General features: G+C 50.7%; 1 protein-coding gene across 3 annotated transcripts; it reads left to right on the forward strand.

The window, feature by feature from the left end:
* Positions 1–2,462: 2,462 nt before the first annotated feature.
* Positions 2,463–11,973, forward strand: LOC119097573 (neurogenic locus notch homolog protein 3; the record flags this gene model as incomplete). 3 transcript variants are annotated; one of them, XM_037220613.1, is given in 12 exon segments in its annotated part: positions 2,463–2,533; positions 3,932–4,000; positions 4,633–4,767; positions 6,238–6,411; positions 6,899–6,994; positions 7,546–7,712; positions 8,062–8,371; positions 8,919–8,984; positions 9,681–9,734; positions 10,146–10,291; positions 10,606–10,802; positions 11,349–11,973. In XM_037220613.1, coding segments are annotated over 12 exon segments (1,540 nt in total), but the record flags the coding sequence as incomplete, so codon positions are not given.
* Positions 11,974–21,019: the final 9,046 nt, after the last annotated feature.

Genomic DNA, 21,019 nt, shown 5'->3' on the forward strand with positions numbered 1-21,019 from the left:
CAGGTTCTTGCAGTTTCTTCAGAGTCACGGCACAGGTTCTTGCAGTTTCTTCAGAGTCACGGCACAGGTTCTTGCAGTTTCTTCAGAGTCACGGCACAGGTTCTGCAGTTTCTTCAGATGTGCCACGGCACAGGTTCTTGCAGTTTCTTCAGAGTCACGGCACAGGTTCTTGCAGTTTCTTCAGAGTCACGGCACAGGTTCTTGCAGTTTCTTCAGAGTCACGGCACAGGTTCTTGCAGTTTCTTCAGAGTCACGGCACAGGTTCTTGCAGTTCTTCGAGTGGCCACGGCGACAGGTTCTTGCAGTTTCTTCAGAGTCACGGCACAGGTTCTTGCAGTTTCTCAGAGTCACGGCACAGGTTCTTGCAGTTTCTTCAGAGTCACGGCGCAGGTTCTTGCAGTTTCTTCAGAGTCACGGCACAGGTTCTTGCAGTTTCTTCAGAGTCACGGCACAGGTTCTTGCAGTTTCTTCAGAGTCACGGCACAGGTTCTTGCAGTTTCTTCAGAGTCACGGCGCAGGTTCTTGCAGCGAACGATATCACCAGAGAAATGCACGGAGTCTTGCTTGCATGGAGCATGCCGAAAACCAATTTTCAATCCCTTTTTCAAAACGTGCATCACACCACTCCCACTCTACAGCGAATTAAGAGAGAAATGCTATGATGGCACTCGTACTGGACATGGCTGACCTGTATGCGACCTCCAACGAAATGTTCCCTGGCTTTCAAGGATGCCTCTGGCGTCTGACGTCAAAGATGTCTCTTTCTCTGACGCGTAGAGGGATGCCTTCAAAACCTATGTTGCAAGCAAGGCGACATGAGACTAAAGCTGAAGGCTAGATGCAACGCTCTGGACTTAGATAACATGAATCCGTTCGCCAGACGCGGCGGCAGCGCTGGTGAAGCGGTAAGGCTGGGTGATTCGCTGACCATACACGGCTTGAGCTGCAAATCTTGGTGTCAGCTGACAGATCTTTAGTACTGCAGACGTACTTAAGGCTGTGCTTTTGCAGTTTAAGCGTTCACGCCTTGATGGCCTTCATCGGGATGATTCACAGAGCTTAAGACTTTCGGCGTTAGTGCCATGCATGTATTGTACTTAAATGCATTTGTGATTGCAATTGTACTACATTGCAATTACAAACTTCTCACCTTTCTCTTTACTCCCCGTCATCATTTACCAACGCTAATGATGCCGAGGAAGTGTAGTTAGCTGGTTTATTGGGTCGACAACGGCCAATGCATTCATTGGCGCACGTTAGTCCGAACTGCAGATTGTCCAGCTCTTTTAACCCCGGTCGTCACTCGACCGCACTTAGCGCCCACGTGACATCCGGTCAGGTAGCGAGGAGGGCTGCAGGCACGGATCGGAGCCCGTTCCGGCGCATCGGGACCGTAGCAGATCGTCAAAGGTTTCGGCTTCTTTTCTACACACACTAGCATTGCTGATATGGGGGCTGGTGCAGTTTGTGGCCTCGTCAGAATCGATGTCCAGCTTGGCATCGAATAAAGCGAGTGACAAGAAGCAAAAACGCGGGAATCTTCAGACCCATGACTTGCACATACAGAGAGGCATGGTGGGTCACAGACAGATGTGGCCCGTCCAGCAAACATCATGGTGCTTGCACGGCATATCGAACTTTCCTGAGTGTCTGGATGTGTCAGCAATGTGCTGGATTTTCGGCAATTTCGGCAATTTCGGCAACTGGGGCTGAAGCTTCTGCTTCTGACTCAGGCTGAAGCATCTGCTTCTGACTCAGCGTCATCCGACAGCTCGGTCCTGCCCGGCAAGTTTGCTAAATATAGCTGCGTCTCGAGCGAAGGCTGAGCCAGCGAACAAGAGTATTTATCAGCGATCCACCGATCTCACGCCTGACGTCACAGGCGTGGATGCTGGGAAACTGGTCGGCTGGATCAGATTGGAGTTCCAGTCTCCACGTCCCGTATTTGTCTTCTCTGCACCGTGTAGAATGTGGCCTACGAATGGCCGAAGTAGCGACATAGTATAAGTAAGCGACGCATGGCCTGTCGAGCCGCAATATAAGGTGCAGGAAAACGATGCACGATTAGCTGACTTGAGTGACTGAAAGTTCTTTTAAGGATAGGAACAGGCTACGATGCTTTGGAGATGGTATAACGCTATGATATTACTCGGGAAGGCTCCTGTCGATCCCTTCCATACCCATTAAGCAGAGTGGCAAATCAAGCCGGCATGGTCACCTACCAAAAGACACCTGCGCACTTTGCCAGGCGAATGCTTCAAACCACTTTCCGCTGCATTCCATATGTTGGGCATAGAAGGCATGCGCCATCCACGTAATTGATGGTGACACACAAGTTGATCCTAACCGGCACTTTCTAAACAGGTGCTGATTTGCTGTGACCGGCGCTTGCTCTCTGTCCGCCTATTTCCAGTTTCAAAACCGCCCATCATCTAGTCTAACTGCGTCTCGTCTCGTTCCAGCGATAACGAGTGCGGGTCAGGCTTCATCTGCCAAGGTCAGAAGTGCGTTCAGCGGACTCCCTCCTACTCAGGTCAGTGCCACTCCCGCCAGCACACGATGATGGCGGGCCAGCCGTCCCCTCTCCGTAGAAATGAAACATTGACGCTGTGGGTATCTGGTTAGAAACTAGGTAAACGTTGCTTTTGTTCCCCTCCCACCCTGTCCGCTCAGATGATCTGTTATCATTACCCTCGTGCAGTGATGTCAGGAATAAGAAAAGCGTTAAAAATCGCTACCAAAGAAGTTGTATCTCTCCCCCCCCCCCCCCCCCCCCCCCCCCCCCACACCCATTAATATATGATCTTTCCCATTTTTTTCTGACTCTTCATTTTCACACTGCAATACTTCTGCAGTTTCGCTTAAAAAGTAGGCCCATGGAACTCCAGGAACCGCTTTGAAGAATTTGTATTGTTTCATCGACACGAAAACAGTGGCGAAACCTCCCGGAAGCGCCAGCAATGTTTAACTCCAGCTCCCCTTTCCTGGTGGGGACTTGTCCAGCTAATTCACGACAGAGTTACACCTAATTTGTCAGGGCGGGATCCTTTCATAGCGTGAGGTGAGGCATACACGTTCTTAGCCCGCAAATGACAGTTTTTTCCGGGTACAAGTCTACCGCGAACATGCTCTTAATTTGGACCATTACCGCGCCGCTTATTCCCACAAATAATTGGGACAGCACACAGGACGCCGTTATCGTTGACGACTCTTCGTTGCAATGGCATACAACCATGAATACAGTGATATAAAATATGAACAGCCATGAACAAGTTTAGAAATAGCCATGAACACCATGGGCGATTAGCGGCACCACAACTGGAAGTTCTGCCATTTTAGGTAACCAGATCTAGCTTTTCTGCATGAGCCTTCGTTGCCAGCTCTGCGTCATGAGTTATGACGCAATGCTTTACGGAGTCTCTCTAGAACGCGCACAGCTTCCACTCCTAGCAAGGGGTGCGCTGATCATACATGCTTCAACCAACAAGGAAGGGTGAAAAGAACCTTCCGGATTGCCATCACTTCCCCTCGAATGAAAATTGTCGGAGATAAAGCTGATCACGACAGTGCACCACTTCAAAGCAAAGCCGTTGGTTTCCTGCCAACACCGAGCTATGCGCATGTTTGCGAGATGTTTGCCGCCGCTTGCTGAGGCATATGCCCCTGCGGAGGCACATGCGCATGCTGACGAGGGTCAGTAGACCGCTAGGTGACATCATTAACTTTACACATCACCTTCTAAAGGGGTGGCATAGCTGAGAAATGTGACATGTTTCTAAACCATATTCAGAGCTTCTTTCCGAAGTGGCAGCCAGCGTCCGGGCACAGTAAACAGCGCCCGTAGTTCTGTGCATTATCATCCTGATGAAATGAGGTCGAAATACTGATTGTAAACAAAACGCACTCTGAGCGAAGTGCCATACCATTTCAGGTGCGACAGGTGCTTCTTCTCATCGCGGATCCTCTGGTAGTGGCAGCAACAGAAACACCGCCAGCGTTAGTGAGTACATTCAAGACCTTTGTCAATCCGGAGGGCGTTAGTCCCTTTTGTTCATTTGTGTGCAAGCTCATACCAAGCGACGCGTAGTGACGCCTGTTGACTTGTATGGGTCTATGGAAGCATCAAATTCAGAGTCAAAAAATTATCCCTCCGTGAAATTGCATGAGGAGTTGGTGGCCCTTCTGCGGTAAGTTATGTGTAATTCAGAGCTACAGCTCCTGACCAGCCATCAGCCGGAATTCGTTCATACAAAAATGGACATAAAACGCCCCTGAATGCATGACTGTGCCATTGAGAATCTTTTCCTCGACCCGGATCTGTAACGGTTCTGTATCCGGATCTGTATCTGAGCCTGGACCCTCACGTTATTGACTCATCGTCTTCGTAAACAGATCCGGCTCACACGAATAACCGAATGGTTAGCGCATTGAACTTTCACGTTTGTCTGGCGTTCGAATCCCGGCACGCCATGACCCCAGGGCGCCAATATGGCCAACGCCGTCGCTTGCGCTTTATGAATGGGGCGTGGCGACGCGCGTAGCGCTCCCTTTCATAATGAAGAGATCTGGACGAGCTCCAGCCATGGTGGTGACAATGTCGGAGACCCATCACATCACGCTTCCACCCTACAGGCGCGGACCCGTGCAGCCTGGGTCTGTGCGGCACCAACGCCAACTGCAACAACGTGAACGGCCGCGCGGTCTGCTCGTGCCCCGACGGTTACGAGGGCAACCCGCTGACCGCTTGTACCCGGGGAGAGTGCTCGCGTGAGTACCAGGTCACGGCCCGGGCGGGTCACGTGTCACGGGGCCCAGGGACGTTGCTCCCGTGGCCACGGGCTCACTCGGAGTGGGGATGCTGCGAGTGTCGCAAGGTTCGAGTTGGCAGCCGGGGGCAGTGCTCAAGGCCACTGCGCTGCTGACGGCAGCAGGTATCTCGCGTGCCGAGCAGGTCACTAAAGGCCTGTTGAGAAGACGCCGAGCATGTTGGTCGCTAAAAGAACCAGGGTCATGTGACTGAGTCTCAGCCAGTGAGAACGAAGGTGGTGTTTACGTACGCCATCGCTTGGCGGTGGAGAACCAGGAAAGACTATGCTTGATCAAAAACAAATGCCAAGGCTGCCAATGGATAGTCTATTAAAAGCTCCAGTCGTTGCCAACAGCTTAACTTAACATTCTTCTTCAAACTTAACATAACTTAGATTTAATATAATTCTTCGAATTCGGTTACAAGGCGTCATGGGCTTCCTTTGGGTGCGTGTAACCTACATCCACGACCAGTGAGTGGCGTTGTTATCATCCGGTAAGCCCAGTCGCCGTGATGGGTGACACCTACTGAAATTAAAGGTACGGAAGCCTGATCGTGCCACTTCCTATCGATGGTTTGATCCCTCCACAGTCACCGAAAGATAACGAGTATCGCTGCTTTGGCGTGTATAGGAGTCTACTATGTCGGCCGTACTTGTCCCAACTGTTCCTCTTACGGGATGGCAACAATTGTGAGGCGCGTTCGACCTGTGTTGGCGCGTCCTGCGTAGGCCCTCGCTTGCTCTGACCCCTCCCCTCACCAGAGGACAGCGAGTGCCCGGCGGGGATGTCCTGTGTGGACGTGGACCCTCTCTTACTCTGACCCCTCCCCTCACCAGAGGACAGCGAGCGCCCGGCGGGGATGCCTGTGTGGACGTGGACCCTCGCTTGCTCTGACCCCTCCCCTCACCAGAGGACAGCGAGTGCCCGGCGGGGATGGCCTGTATGGACGTGGACCCTCGCTTATTCTGACCCCTCCCCTCACCAGAGGACAGCGAGTGCCCGGCGGGGATGGCATGTATGGACGTGGACCCTCGCTTACTCTGACCCCTCCCCTCACCAGAGGCAGCGAGTGCCCGGCTGGGATGCCTGTGTGGACGTGGACCCTCGCTTACCCTGACCCCTCCCCTCACCAGAGGCAGCGAGTGCCCGGCGGGGATGACCTGTGTGGACGTGGACCCTCGCTTACTCTGACCCCTCCCCTCACCAGAGGCAGCGAGTGCCCGGCGGGGATGCCCGTGTAGGCGTGGACCCTCGCTTACTCTGACCCCTCCCCTCACCAGAGGCAGCGAGTGCCCGGCGGGGATGACCTGTGTGGACGTAGACCCTCGCTTGCTCTGACCCCTCCCCTCACCAGAGGCAGCGAGTGCCCGGCGGGGTTGACCTGTGTGGGCGTGGACCCTCGCTTACTCTGACCCCTCCCCTGACCAGAGGACAGCGAGTGCCCGCCGGGGTTGGCCTGTGTGGGCGTGTCCTGCGTGGACCCGTGCTCTCGGAACGTCTGCGGCTCCGCTGCCGACTGCCAGGTGGTCAACCACCGGGCCATCTGCAGCTGCCCGGTGGGCTACGTCGGGGATCCCTTCGTCAGCTGCCGGTACAGATCCGGTGAGCATGGACGAACGGTCGGCTTCTGCATTGGACGCCGCTGGAGGGCACGGTGGCAATGTGTGAACTGATGAAGTACTGGTGATAGGAATGGTCATCAGCCGGAGGCTCAGCTGCTTGCAAACTAGAAGTGGAATAATTTTGCTTTGCATCATTTTTGGGAGAAACAGGGTTAACAAAAGTGATTTATTATGAAAATTTTACACTAATTACAATTGTGGAAAATGACATCAAATAAAACTTGATATGATCAGCGGGGAGGATACTAAAGTTTACTCAGCTCTCTCATTTGAGTTCGTATGTATTCTCGGCCGTGAGTAAATATTTAAAGCACGAATTGTTGAAAACTTACCACACAGCCCAACAAATCAATAAATTCGCCCACTTTCCCGAGTACACCAAACCGCCTGACAAAAGTCGACAGTGCATACCAGGCCGACGGCCCGTGGCGGCTCACTGGCGGCCTGATTCGCGACCTCGTCGGCAGCTGGCGCCGACCAGACCGCCGGAGGAGGAGGGGTGGCGCGCACCGGCGGACACTCGACCGGTAGCAGGGTCGTGGTCGATCGGGGCACGCGCTACCGTAAGGGGTGGGGTCACACAGGTCGACCCTGGTCTTGTAATAGGTCAATGAAACGCATCTTGGTCTAAATGTATGCACTCCTTTGCCTTAAGGCCAGCCATTTGTTACATGGACTGGTGTTTTGAGTGTTTTTGTTTCTGTGATTCGTTGGTTTATGGAGTTCTTTATCACCAACAGTTTATTAGCCTATTTATTGTAAAGCATTGCGGTGATAACAACACATTTTTTTGGATTGTAAAATGTCTGACTGCTAATGAAGTGCTATATAAAGTAAAAACTCCGAAGTGTTCGGGACGCATGAGTGAGATATGTACAAATGGTACGAACCCCACGAACCATCGGCGTTATTGCATTTTAAAAGATCCTGACCTGTTCGACGATGCGTGTTTTAGACGCCCTTTCTAGGATTACTAATCTAAAAAATCGTAAACAAGGTTAAAAGCCTACCCTACACTACATGACTACGCTGCCCCAGACTGCGACGCTGCTCACCCAGCCTCAGCCGTCGCCCGGGCCGCGGGGGGCTGACCTTTGGCCCTGCTGCCCGACAGAGGACGCCTGCTCGCCTTCGCCGTGCGGCACGAACACCAACTGCAAGGTGCGCGGAGGCAGAGCCATCTGCAGCTGTATCGCCAACTACATCGGCGACCCGCTCACCGGCTGCCGGGCCGAGTGCGTCTCAGACGCCGAGTGCGCGTCCCGGCAGGCCTGCGTCCAGGTGCGGCGTGCGGTGTCAGCGCACGTGTGGTCACACACGGGCAGGAGTGCTCCTCTTGACTTGTGCTGCATGCTATCAGAAAATCGGTGCACTGGTTCATGGCTTAGTTACATTTTCCGCTTCCCGATGCCAGCCTCGGTAGTGAGGCAGAATGCGGTGCATGGAAATGGCACCGGGAGAACGCTCGCTTGTGGATCAGGGCTCGACGTCGCCTCCGCGCCCTGATACAACCATGCTCGTTTTGGGTGCGGCATTTTTTCAACACACTGTAAGAGTCAGCGCCGGCGCGCTCCCTCGCTCCAGCCGCGCGTTCCGCCTCCTGTCTACAAGCCGCTCCCTGCTCCCGCAGAATCGGTGCCGTAACGCGTGCACGGGCGCTTGCGGCACGGGCGCTCAATGCGACGCAGTCAACCACCGGGCCATTTGCAAGTGCCCGAAGTACTACCGCGGCGACGGCCTGACCGGCTGCTACCCGGAGTGCACCAGCCACTCTGAGTGCAGCGCCTCCCAGGCCTGCATCCAGCTGCGCTGCGGCGACCCGTGCGCCGGCGCGTGTGGCGTGGGCGCCAACTGTCAGCCCCGCAACCACGTGGCCGTGTGCTCGTGTCCGCCCGGCTTCCTCGGCCACCCGTACGACCGGTGCACGCCGCCCAGCTCGTGTGAGTCCGCTGGGCACGCGCTGCGATAGCGTGCCGCGCCGCGGGCGCCACACCCGCTGCCTGCCAGAGCGCCCTCTCTCGGCTTCCTGCTTACCTTGTAACTCACGCGTCGCATGGACGTGAGTGGTGAGCCTTTGAGCATGCATGCTGGCACGTTCTATGAGAGCATGCATGCTGGCGCGTTCTATGTGAGCATGCATGCTTGCACGCTCTATGTGAGCGCTGTCGCTCTGGCTGTTCGCTGGAGCAGAAGGACTAGCATGTGAGTCGACATCACCACCGTGCTGGCTCTCACCACTCGGAAGAAGCAGCCGCTGTCTCAGCTTGGCCGGAGGCCCTGGGTGTCACACTCAGGGTCCGGTGTGCCCGGCCCGGTATGGCCCAGTACGCCACCCACTGTCACACCGGGTGCCGTGCCGTGCCGCACCGTGTCGCACCTGGGCACCAGCATGATGCCTCTCTTCGCCTCTCAAGCCTTTCTCAATCGCGCTGATTGGCCCGCCGTGCCGATCCCGCCCGCTTATGACTCTCGCCACGCTGCTTTCAGCTACCGCAGCCGTCAACAGCGCTGGGCAGGGGCCCCAGTACGCGTCGCCGTGTGCGGAGAAGGCCGGTGAGTGGGAACCCAGCTGTGCTTGAGATGCCGCCTGTCTCACCGCCTTTTCCAGTCGGAGAGAGGACGACACGGCCACTTGCGCCCAGAATGCACCCTCTTCAAAGTGTTCTTTTAGTCCCCTTCAAAGGGCAATTTTTTCCTACTGTGGCATCACTGATGTGACTTTGATTCCGCCGCATCCTCCCGCAGGAGATTGCCCTCCGATGGAAATATTCCGGCAACATCAGAAGCGTTTAGATATTCTTAAAACTTTGGATAGACAGATGACAGATAGAAATAAATATGTCCGATAGCTCGGTTGCCTAGAGTGCTCGCCTTTCGATTCACTCATCCATGGTGAGGTGGGTTTGAATCGCTTTAGGCGCTCGGTTTTTTCCTCGGCAGGTATGGCCTACGGTCAGTGGCAGCGGCCGTGCTAAGGGTCAGGTGACGTCAGAGGGCAGGACGAAGCCGTGCTGAACATTGCGGCACGGTAAACTTTCACCATCAAATTCTGACGTTGTCCTGGAATTGTGCGATCGGGTGATAGGGGTCGTATCACACACAACAAGCGCTGCTTAGTGTGAGCCCTAGTTCCAGAAATTAATACATGAAAACAAAATCGGAAGGCAACTTTTAAAAGCTGTTTATCTGGTCATATGTCTACGCTGCATCTTGGGTAGACCCTGACGCCGGTCTGTCGATGGTTCACAGCGCTCGCGGCAGGGTCTTCGGCTGGAGCCTTAGCCCACGGCCACTCAGGCTCAGGTCAGTGTCGGCACCACATCCACCAATCGAAGCGGACCACTAAACGGCCAGAGCACGGCTATAGGGGGCATCGTACGCAATGCATTATTGAATTATTCGTTATAACCATTGAGCCAATAATCATGCAGAATGGAGCGACCAGGATTACGAATCTCCTTGCCTAGCTTCATGCAGCATCACACAGAAGTGTAGCATGGAAATTGTGTCCCATTCTTTCGCTGCAACGGTACCCTGTATATTCAAGAACCCGCGTCTTACACGTGAACTACTGACATGCTGTACGCAAACATCCGCATTTTCACGCAGAAGGTAACCCAGTCAGTTCGAGCCTATTCCTAGTGCGGCGTTTGCATAATCAGCTGCAGGCTAATGGAGGGCGTGACCTTGACATGAGACCTGCGGCGCCTGCAGGCAGCATGTGCTCTCCGAATCCGTGCGGAGCGTACGCCGACTGTGCTCCGGGCACCGACAAGACCGGCAAGCCGCGACCCGTCTGCACGTGCCCGCGCGGCTACCTGGGCGACCCGCTGACGGCCTGCCAGCGCGGCGAGTGTGAGGTGAGAGCTCCCCCTCCCCTTTCCCCAGGGCTCGACTCAGTGACCGGTCACCACGCTGCCCTCTGGCGGAGCCCTGATGCAACAACTGCCTTGTTTCAGATCGTTATTGCTATGAGTGTACTCACAGGGGAGCTTCTTACAATCCGGTACTTGTTCGTCGATGATAGATGGGTCCAGACAGTCGTTTTGGGGCCACAAAATGACTGGTAGTACGTAACGCTAGATAGGTATAAAGCCAACTCGGAGACGGTATCACAAAGCCATCGTTTGACCTCGATCTCGCTGCGTCCCACTTTAACGTCTCCCTCCACCAGGATCATTCCAACTGCCCGGCAAACCAGGCGTGCTACAACTACATCTGCACCAATCCCTGCTTGAGTGCCAGCGGCGGGAACGTGTGCGGCATCAACGCCCTCTGCCGGGCCCAGGCGCACAAGGGCGTGTGCTACTGCCCGGCCGAGTACTCTGGCGACCCGCTCACCGAGTGCCGCCTGAAGCCTGTGGCCAGGGGGTGAGCACGGACGGGGGACACGGGGGACACGGGCTCGGCCGGGCCCCTCAGATCAGGGAGGACGGAGTGGGACAGGAGACTGAAACCAGATGATGGTGTCTCTTAACGATGCGTGGGACCGGGAGCTTGATATTTGCGAAAACTACACTGATCAGTGCCAGTACAATTATTTTTCCAGTCTGATGACTTGCTCGGATGACCGGTTTGGCGATAGCCCCGATGGTATGGGCCCTTGGTCTTGACCCCGCGGAGCACGAACGTGGATTCTGCGTGGCCGTTGCTGCTCACTCGCATTTTCCATGAACGGTCAGGCGACGTGCACCGCGCGGTGCTCGCCCGCAATACTAGTACCTGCTGGGTGACGAATTCTCTAGCACTGCTTGTGTTCGCATGAACGCCAACTTTGTTTCTGTGTCTGATAGTAACAATCATCAAAAAATACAGAAAACGCAGTGTTTCTGTAATTGTCTATCAGGATTCAATTTGATCCGCTCCAATGGCGTGTTGCTTGCATTATAACGGACGTGCTTTTCATATACCGTTCAGGGGACATCGCACCAAAAGATTCATCGACTTCCTGATCAAAACACCGGCGCATTAATGCGCGTTGAGATCGGCTCGGCAATGGGAGGCCGACCAACCTCGGAGCGTGAAGATGGCCTCCGCAGCCGAGGATTCCTTCGATGGGACGCCGCATTGTTTTGCTTGCACCCTTCCCTGACTGTGTTCCGTTCCTGCTAAGTGTGAAAGACATACGTTTCCTTATAGGCGCGAGGTGGCATCGATTTTTGGCTGTGTTTTACTTCATGTTGGATTATTGTAATCGATTCACGTTTAAACTCCACAGCGTTATTCCATCAGTGGTATTGACAAATTCGCGTTTCAGCGCGGATCTGTTAATCTGTCAATCAAAGCGCTTCATACTTGAAAATGTTTGCCTTTGAATAACAATGACCGCAAAATATGGACGGAATAAAGTGTTACGCCGACTAAGGTCGTCCTGCTTGCGAGCTGCTTAATTGTATTTCTCAGTGTCTTCTTCGCTAAGACACATTTTAAGGTAAATGTCTAGCATACCCTCGAACTGTTTGCGGTTCCAATTAGACATGTCGGGAGTTTCAGGCTTAGAAAATTCCCTGGGACATTCCGTGAATAAAACAAGTATCTAAAACAGTGTTTTATGCGCGTTTTGGTGACATATTGACCTTTATGTGGTATTTTGTCCGTGCTTCTGAACGTTTTGCAGTATCGGCAACTATAGCAATTCGAGCACCGTTACGAGCCCCAGAAAAAACTTGCTCTGATGCTGTTTTTGCAGCAGTTGAGCTGTCACCCTGCCTGTCATCGTTATGAAGTGTAACAATTATCACACACCCCTTATTATGGTTAATCATGCGATTAACTACTTGCATACTATTATAAAAATCTAAGCCGAAAGGGCTATCTGAGTCATATCTCTGCATTCAGCTGGTCCATTTTCGGCACTCATTGCCCCGCGGGTGCTTTTGTACTCATTAGCCGTTCGATGGGGACCACAGACGCCGTCAGATATCTAGAAAACTAAACATTAAACTAAGCATTCTACAGTCACGGGAAAATGGAATGGGGAAATCCCTCGCCAAACTGTATCCGTCAGATGCTGTTGACGTATCGACTCAGTGATTGAATTTATGCGATTTAAGAATTGGTTATTGTAAATGGTGGACGTGGCGTATGATAGGTCAAGTCAGGTTTTAACTAGCACGTAAACCCCTTGATATTTCAAGAACCAATCATGCTACCGCAAAGCAGAAAACAATGATCCATAATTTTTGTAAAGTTCTGTCCGACGAACGCTAGTAGACATCCAAAGATACAGCTTACATGTTACTTGAGGTCAAAAGGGTAATTGTTGAACTGACCCGTCCGGCTATATTAATAACTGAGCAAATCACCTCAATGTGTGTGTTGGGGGGGGGGGGGATAAAACCAGAGAGGCCTTCTGCTGCAAGTTGTGTGAAAACAAGCTAACACCTAATTATCTTCGGAATGCCAAATATTTTCAACAATGTTAAAGTTTGATCAGGCCTGATATTCGTTGCCCTGATCTTCCAAAAACAGCCAGAACAATAGCAGTACACACTAGCGTGATAAAGTTAGGAAATGCGACCTAAAAGCATCTTTTGATTGCACTTTCTGTGAGAAATATGTTAATTTGTCACTTCCGAGAAAACTGTCAGCGGCATGTCTTCGCGGAAGAGGTCATGGGTCATCGGTTGTCAGAAAATTGTTTCAAGAACGCATGCAAGCAGGATGTTTAGGACATGTGTAAAAGTGATATATTCTTAGCTATCCGAAAGTTCCAGCAAATCACTGATAACCGCTCCAAGCTAATTGTGTACAAATTTGTGGTGCCTATGAAGCCCACTTCGTTTGGGGAAAGGTTAAAGCCTTCTGCTCTTAAAAGTCACTGAAGTCTGGGGTGTAACCCTTACTCTAAGCGCGTTGCAACCGCTTTGCTTGTCGGGGTATATTGTGCGTGCCGACCTCTCTCAGTAATGATTGCTGGTTGTTTAAATGATCTTGAGGTCATTAATTCTGCTGCAGTTTTTCGTACAAAACTTAAAAAGCCCTCCTACTGCAAAAATCATTCCAAAAATTACCGCACCTGATCGTTTGAAATCATCCGAGCCCACCAGAAGCCCCAAAACCCTCCCAACTGCGCAAGTTATTTGTAGATTATCTCGCGGATTGCTTGAAGCTTTCCGAGCTCACCTTTTTACCTTCGTTGATCTCACAAACAAATGGTCAGTTACACAGACCGAAACGATCGTACAATGCAAGCGCAAACGTCTGATAGACGATTTCTTTTTCGTAAATTTGACCCGAACCCTTTGAATGGATGAATTTCTGGGATCAGCGCTCACGCTAAGCAGTGTTCGTTGCGTGAGCTCTGACCCCATCATCCGATCGCGCAATTCCAGGCAACGGCAGAATTTAGTGGCGAAAGCTTAACGTGCCGTAATGTTCGGCACGGTCCGTCCTGCCCTCTGACGTCAATTGACCGTTAGCGCGACCGCTGCCGCAGGCTTTACCTGTCAAGGGCAAATAGCGGGCGCCCTAAAGCGACTCCAACCCACCCTGGCACGGGTGGGTGGATCGGAATGCAGGCGCTCAAACCAACTTAGCCACCGGGACGGATTTAACATTTCATGCAAACAGCAAAAACCTACGTTTCTGGTGGATGGCATTGGTCGGTATGCTGGGAATAGCTGATTTTTATTATATTACGAGTCTCAATTAACCACAAAATAAAGACATAATCAAAATATGTTGTAAATGCAAGACCTCTTTCACAGATAAGACGGTAGTAATAGCCGTACCGTCCAGGCTCAGCAGCAGATGGCGGTTCGTTGCTGTTCTGTTCTGTTCTGTTCTGTTCGTTGCTGTGCAACTGGCGGATGAGACAGTGTGCGAGTGACTCGGTGGCCCGCTCAAACAGCCGGAACACGTCACCTCATTCGTCCCGGTTTTGGCGGCCGTGCCATCGCAGCCGAACCCATTGACGTGACCGTCGCACTGCAGGCTCACGGAGTGTAGCTCGTTGAGCAAGGACAGGGCTCGGACTCGGACGTCAAGTGAGTCACGTAGCGGCTGCCTGGCACAGTGATGACAACAACGTGGTTTTCAACGGCATTCGAGCGGCTGGGTGCGGCTTATGTAGGTCCTGTTTCCGAGACCGCGAAATGGAGGATGGTCAAACCTGACTCGTAGATTGATTCAGCACTTCGATGGCCCGTCTCCTCTCTCGCTCTGTCTCTTACGCGCCAAATCTTCTAAGGATCTACGGTATTTGATTTCAAGCAACCAGTCCGTCTCTGCTGTCTTGCTGGAAGGCTTTGAAAAGAGCAGCGGCCCGGTTTAAAGACCGTGGCTGTCAATCACCAGAGCGGTGTTAGTCATATCGTTAACGTTACTATCTGCAGGACAGCGGTCTCCCACGGGGAACTAACAATCAGTGTCGTCGCCACATTCTACCAAGTACAGAGCCGCGTCAGAATCCGTGCCCTCGGCCAGCTCACCAATGCTGATACCACTTGGTCCCGGAGCAGGCTTGAATTCGACGTCTGCAGCTGGTGCTGGCTCAGCAGCTGGCGGGGGAGACGACTCAGATTCAGCACCAGACATCGCCTCACTGGCGCCCGAGCTGCGACGCTCCTGAAGTTGTCTGGTCATCCTCCGCAACCTCGCGAACGTGCCTTGTCACAAACATAGCCCGGTCATATGACTCGAGGGCAAGCTCGTGATGCCTGCACTGATTCTTCAAGAAGACAGTGCCGTCTTGCTGCACGCTGTAGGCAGTTACGCATCGGCAGCAGCGCTGGGCCTTGCGCTTGCATTTCGCGATATCGAGAAGCTTATTGAATTTCGCGATGGCGTCTTAGTTGTGTCTCTTTTTTCGTTTTTTGATTTCGTGGTGAGATAGCTCCGTATGAATCATGTCATTGCCTCTGGATTACTTTTACCACGTAATTAAGGTCATAAAGAAGGGTTTATTCTTTGGTCCACAGTGCCCTGATTCCTAGTATCGCGGTCTTGAAGGCGGTATCAGTGAAAATCTTTTTCGATTCGCCCAGTCATGTGATGTAACTTAAGGCTCCCCGTAGTGGGCAGTTGGTGGTGGGACAGAGCAGCCAGCTGGCCTGTCACAAAATGTCTTGTGCGTGACCGTTTTGCCCTCGGCATGCTTGGCCAAGTGATTGTTTGGAAGAAGCATTTCAATACCGGCAAAAGTAAGCTAATACAACGTCATGGCCCATATAACAAGCATTTACACTGCAATGGTGCGTGAACAATCGCAACGTTGAGCTAACACCGGTCTGCTGGAGCCTTCTCATAACAACACAGTTTGGTTTTACCAAAAATAATGTTTTTTGATAATAAGTAATCTTGATAGCTCTTTGGCCATGTTTTGCTGGTGTTCTTCGTGATACATTTGTTCATACTTAATCCACCAAGTACCAGAAGTGGAGCAACAAGTGACAAGCTTGAAGCTTGTTGAAAGATGAGGCCAGTGTGTGAAATAGATGGCGTTACTATCAAATATGACTCCCCAAGCTTATCGAGGAAAAACTGTTCTCACTTCACGAATATCGACACTGGTGTGGTGCGACAGACGTAAACGCTTATCTTTAATCCATGCGCCAAGGCAAAAACTTCGTCTCAGTTGATCCCAAGAGATTCATCCACTAGATGACACACCTTAGTGTACACTTCCTACTTCCTGTTGACCTTAACCCACGCAGTCTTCGATCGACCGTAAATGAGGCACTTTGTTGTTTAACTCGTCCAGCAGTCCGAGTATATCACAGGCCAATGTGCGGCCGCCCAGTCCGACTAAGGCACATGACAGTCATTGGCGTATATCTATTGGGTGTAAGGCAGCGACCTCTTCCCTGAATACTGACGCTGCGTTAACATGATCACAGTGGAGATGGCCACTATGCAATAAGTTTCCTTGGTCACTTCCCGTTATATTGCAATTCATCTTCCCAGGGATATTTATAGCTGGTCCAGTATGAAAGCTTTGGCTGATGGGCATGCAACTTCTACTGCGTGTGAAATAACTTTCACCGTCAAGGCATCCTGCTCTCTTTCAGCGCTCAACAAGTCACAATACTGCTGAGCCGCACATGTTGTGCCTCAGGCTGTTTCGGGATGGCGTGCGAGGTAACGTGCGAGGCCTTCCTCTTTTCATGCACTTAATGTCCTCTCCTGCATGAATGTTGGCACATTGCTCCGGCTAGTCCCTAGTCTTAACGCCAGAGGACGGGTCAATGCCCACCTGTGTGCTTGGCGGCACGCATAGCCTTTCTAACCTTTCCGTCGGCCATCTTCACCGCCTTCCGGCAGGATTTGCACCTGGTTTGTGTTGCACATCACCTGTAATCTCTAACTTTTTAGGTGCAGACACATAAATATCAAATCTAACTAAATGTTTTTAAAAAAATAATTTTGTTTTAGTTTTATTCAACTTTCAATTTAAACTTCAAAAATCACTAAAAACAATAATAAAACACCGTTGGCCTTACTCTTCCAAACTGACCGAACTGATGTGCTGCCCATGCACTTGGCTGATTAGGATTTATTACAAACAACATTTTTTGCCAAGTCTCGACAGACTGAGGCATTCTGTATAGGTAAAGTCACCATGGTGACTAACGACGAAAGCAGCGGAGTCATTCGTGTTGTGCACGCGCATGAATCTTCGTCTAAAATTTCAAACAAGCCGAAATAACTTGCTTGCGTCAAGAAAATGTTGAAGGAGCTTTTCCCCAGCGTAATTGCCCACTCATACACTTGTACTCGCAGTCACGCATCACCAAGATCTATTGAACGCTGACAACTGTCAGCATAAGAACTGTGAACTCATGGTGCCGAACAACCAGAAGTTCAGGGCCCTTCTGGCTGCTATGATTTTTAAAGTTGTTTGTACATAGACGCTGACAGTAGTTTTACACCAGTATGCCCCATCAATAGTTGGTGGAAAAGATGGCGCTAGTGTAGCTGGTCCGTTCTGTGGAGCGGACCAGTTCGCAGTCAGACGAATCGCTGCTGACCGGCGCATACGCCACTCAACGAGCATCTGTTAGGAATGCATGGATGCATAAAACGCAAAATTGGTGAATTTTCTAATCGTTTTGTTCCAATTTCTTGCGGGTATGATGTACAAAGCCATCTAGAACCTCTGATCGCTGATTTCCTGTATCGGAAGTCGCGTCCAACATCGCTGTCACGCCAAATGCGTGGAAAATAAGCCATGCTGCGCACGCTACCGACAAATTTTTGGAGGACATGTGTTTAGCAGTATGGACGTTGCAAGCACGCAACGTGCACGAGACTTGCATAGGACTTGTATTCAGAGCAACTTTTATTTCAAGGGTAAACACCCATCTACATTTATTTTCTCCAAAATCGTTCGCCGAGAGGATCCGACCGGTCCTAAAGAGCGAAGAGTTTACAAACGTCGTGCTGAAATAAGTCATGGAGAAGGACACAACGGCGTTAATGGTGGCGTATCAATAGCTAATTTTCTTCAATTTTTATTGGCTGCTCAGTTTCCTTCTTGGGCCTGATGCGTCCAATCACGTGACCTCTGGATGCTGTTCTCATGCTGCTTGCTGAGAGAGCATTGCCCGTGCCGCATGGCAGGCTCAAAGCATGCAAAGCCTATTTCTTGGAGTGTAATGCCTTGCTTGCCTCGTATCCGCTCAGAGCCTTTGCCCTTGGACGTCATTCTGAGAAAATACTTAGTGAGGAAGGACAGCACATGCGACGTGGCAAGGCTCGAAGAAAAACAGGCTCCCCAGAAATGCTGGTTTAGACATGAGCAACCGAAAGTCTCGGTTGGCTTGGTAAGGAAAAGCATGACTGGCGGGCTTAGCTGGTTTTAACTCGGGTGTATTAAATATGTTTGCGTCGACGAAGAGAAAGTGAGGAAGTGGATCATGGCGCACCATAATGACAAAATAATACAGTCGGCCAGAAATTGCCCTTTAGTATGCGTGGTGACGTTTTCCATGGTCTAGAAAAGCTTGCAGGTGCATGCGTAGACATGTGGAATCGATACAAATCGTTTGTTCAGAAAACAGATTTGTAAGTGGTTCCACGACGGTGGGATCAGTTCCAGACCATCGAAAAGCGCAATGTAATGATTCCGACTCTTACTACGAGCAGTACCGGATGTGTCTGAATCGGATTCATTCCGACGAAGCCGGTACTGGTAACCACAGTTCGTGGTACAGTCTTCTCCATGGAGTTCCCAAAAGCCTGGACACGACAAACGCTCTAAAAATAACATAGAATGACATGTTGTCTTCCATGTGTTGTGATAACACATGGCCAAAATAAACAACTTATATGTGCGTTGCTTCATCAATCATCTTCGCCAACACGACTGACACAACTCCTACTCCGTCTCACCAAATGCATCTCAAATTGAACATGTTCAAAGAATCCGACTAATTCAACGATAGGTCCAAAGCAATCATCTCATTCTTCCAACTAAGCAAAGATGCGGCTGGTTCCGGAACTAAGTTCAACTCAGTTCACAGTGTATCCAACTGCAGAAGGATTGAGAGAGAGAGAGGGAGAGAGAGAGAGAGAGAGAGAGAGAGAGAGAGAGAGAGAGAGAGAGAGAGAGAGAAAGAGAAAGAAAGAGAGAGAGAGAGGGAAGAGAGAATATATATATATATATATATATATATATATATATATATATGTATACCAATGTATATATACATATATATGTGTATATATATATATATATATATATATATATATATATAGGAATATGTATATATATATATATATATATATATATATATATATATATATATACGTATATATACAGTCTAAGGTACATCACGTAACTAAACACATCCGAGGCATCACGCAGCTAAATCGAATGCGTTTAGTTACGTGACGTCATTCAAGAAACTAGAAATGCGGATGATTTTACATGCACTGTACTGTACAAGCGACCCCCTAGTTGCTGCGGACAAAGTGCAGCGTTTTTTTCTGCGTGACTGCGGACCCAAAGCTAGTTAAACACAAGTAAGGCACCATATATAAATATATATGAATATATATATATATATATATATATATATATATGTCAGTTTCATGCGAATTCGCCGCTTTCTCCCTGTATGTAGTAACCAAGATAGTAGGCTCATAGTGCCTCAAATTGTGCCTTATTCAAAGCTTTGGGTCGGCAAACACGCGGAAAAAACGCTACATTATGCCCGCAGCAACTACGGGGTGGCTTGTGCTGTGCAGTGGGCGTAAATCCTTCGTATTGGTCGCCTCGTAAAGGGCGTCACGCAGCTAAATGCATCCGGTGCAACTGCGTCAGATCGGGCAATTGGGCAATGCTGCCGGCAGAATTTGCCCAGCCATAGTACGTGATCTTGCAGCGTGAGAAATTTCCGCGGTTTCGCCTTGGCTGGGAGAATGGTGGAAGCGATCCACTGACGAAGCGAATGAAACATCTCTCAACTGGCTGAGCACCGATACTTGTGGTTGGTAAGTACACACGTTTGTGTGGAGCCTGCCATGCCCGTCGTCTGACATTCATTGCTTATAAGAGAAGTGTGCATTCTGCTGAGTGCCCCATTCTTGCACGCACTGTGACCGGTACAGATAGCGAACGTTTGTGAATCCGTACCGCGGGTCAGCGCAAGAGTGAGTCTGTTATGCTCGTATACGTGCAAATTTCACCGTAATCTGTTTCGCGGTCTGTGCTGTGCACTTGGCTGAAAGCATGAGGACAGACAGACGTTAGTTCTCAGTGTATGTAACATGTCAGCCTGACAGATGGCTCCAGCCATGTACGTATGCTCGGTTACGCTTGATGATTGCTGTGAGAACATTCGTAAATCTTCGCAAAGGTAGAACCTTCCGTGCGTCAAAAATGACATAGCAATGCATGGAGCCGTCTGGTAGTGTACGCTTGGCTGGAAAAGAAAGCCCAAAGATACAGAGAGACACTCAGAGATTCACCGTGCTTGTACTGCTTACAAGCCGGGAAATCCCTCAATACACGGATGGAAAACCATTGCAGATATAAATCCAGTCAAACAATGGGAACGGCACATTGGTCCACCCAATTACGGGTGGCGCTGTTCCGCCCAGCTGAATACCAGGTAACAATGGTGTACTGTTTTCATACTTTCTATGACAATGATCATCTGCGTGATTTGGCCACGTTTCGCAGAGTTCTTCCATGATTCAAACACTGCCAATTACTTGCATAAGTCCGGCAACAAACGTGCCTAATTTCGTAGCCATTTCTATTCAAGTTCTCGCAACATTTGTGTGCAGCATCTAACATCCTCCTGTGTCATCTGTCTTTAGGATCTTCCTGCAAGCAGCCACAGGCCACAGCTTGGCCTCGGTCTACCCGTCTCCAACTCAAAGCGGGGACATTGGAAAGGTTATTTACCGGAACAGGAGCAGTTACAGGCGCAGCCAAGGGAGCGGCTCTGCCCCCCCCCCCCTCCCCTTCTATCAGGCCCACAATTTCCCCCTTTCAGCATAAATAGCTCCCGACAAAAAGTTGTAATCGGCGAGATACCTTCTCACTGAGCTTCCCCACACTCCTCTTAAGGTAATCCTGGTTGCGCCCATGGTTGCAGTCAAGTAGGCACAAACATGTAAGGACGCACCGGATGGCG

Source organism: Pollicipes pollicipes, unplaced genomic scaffold, assembly GCF_011947565.3.
Source record: "Pollicipes pollicipes isolate AB1234 unplaced genomic scaffold, Ppol_2.1 Scaffold_4295;HRSCAF=5057_pilon_pilon_pilon, whole genome shotgun sequence".
In the NCBI taxonomy this organism is placed as follows: Eukaryota; Metazoa; Arthropoda; class Thecostraca; order Pollicipedomorpha; family Pollicipedidae; genus Pollicipes; species Pollicipes pollicipes.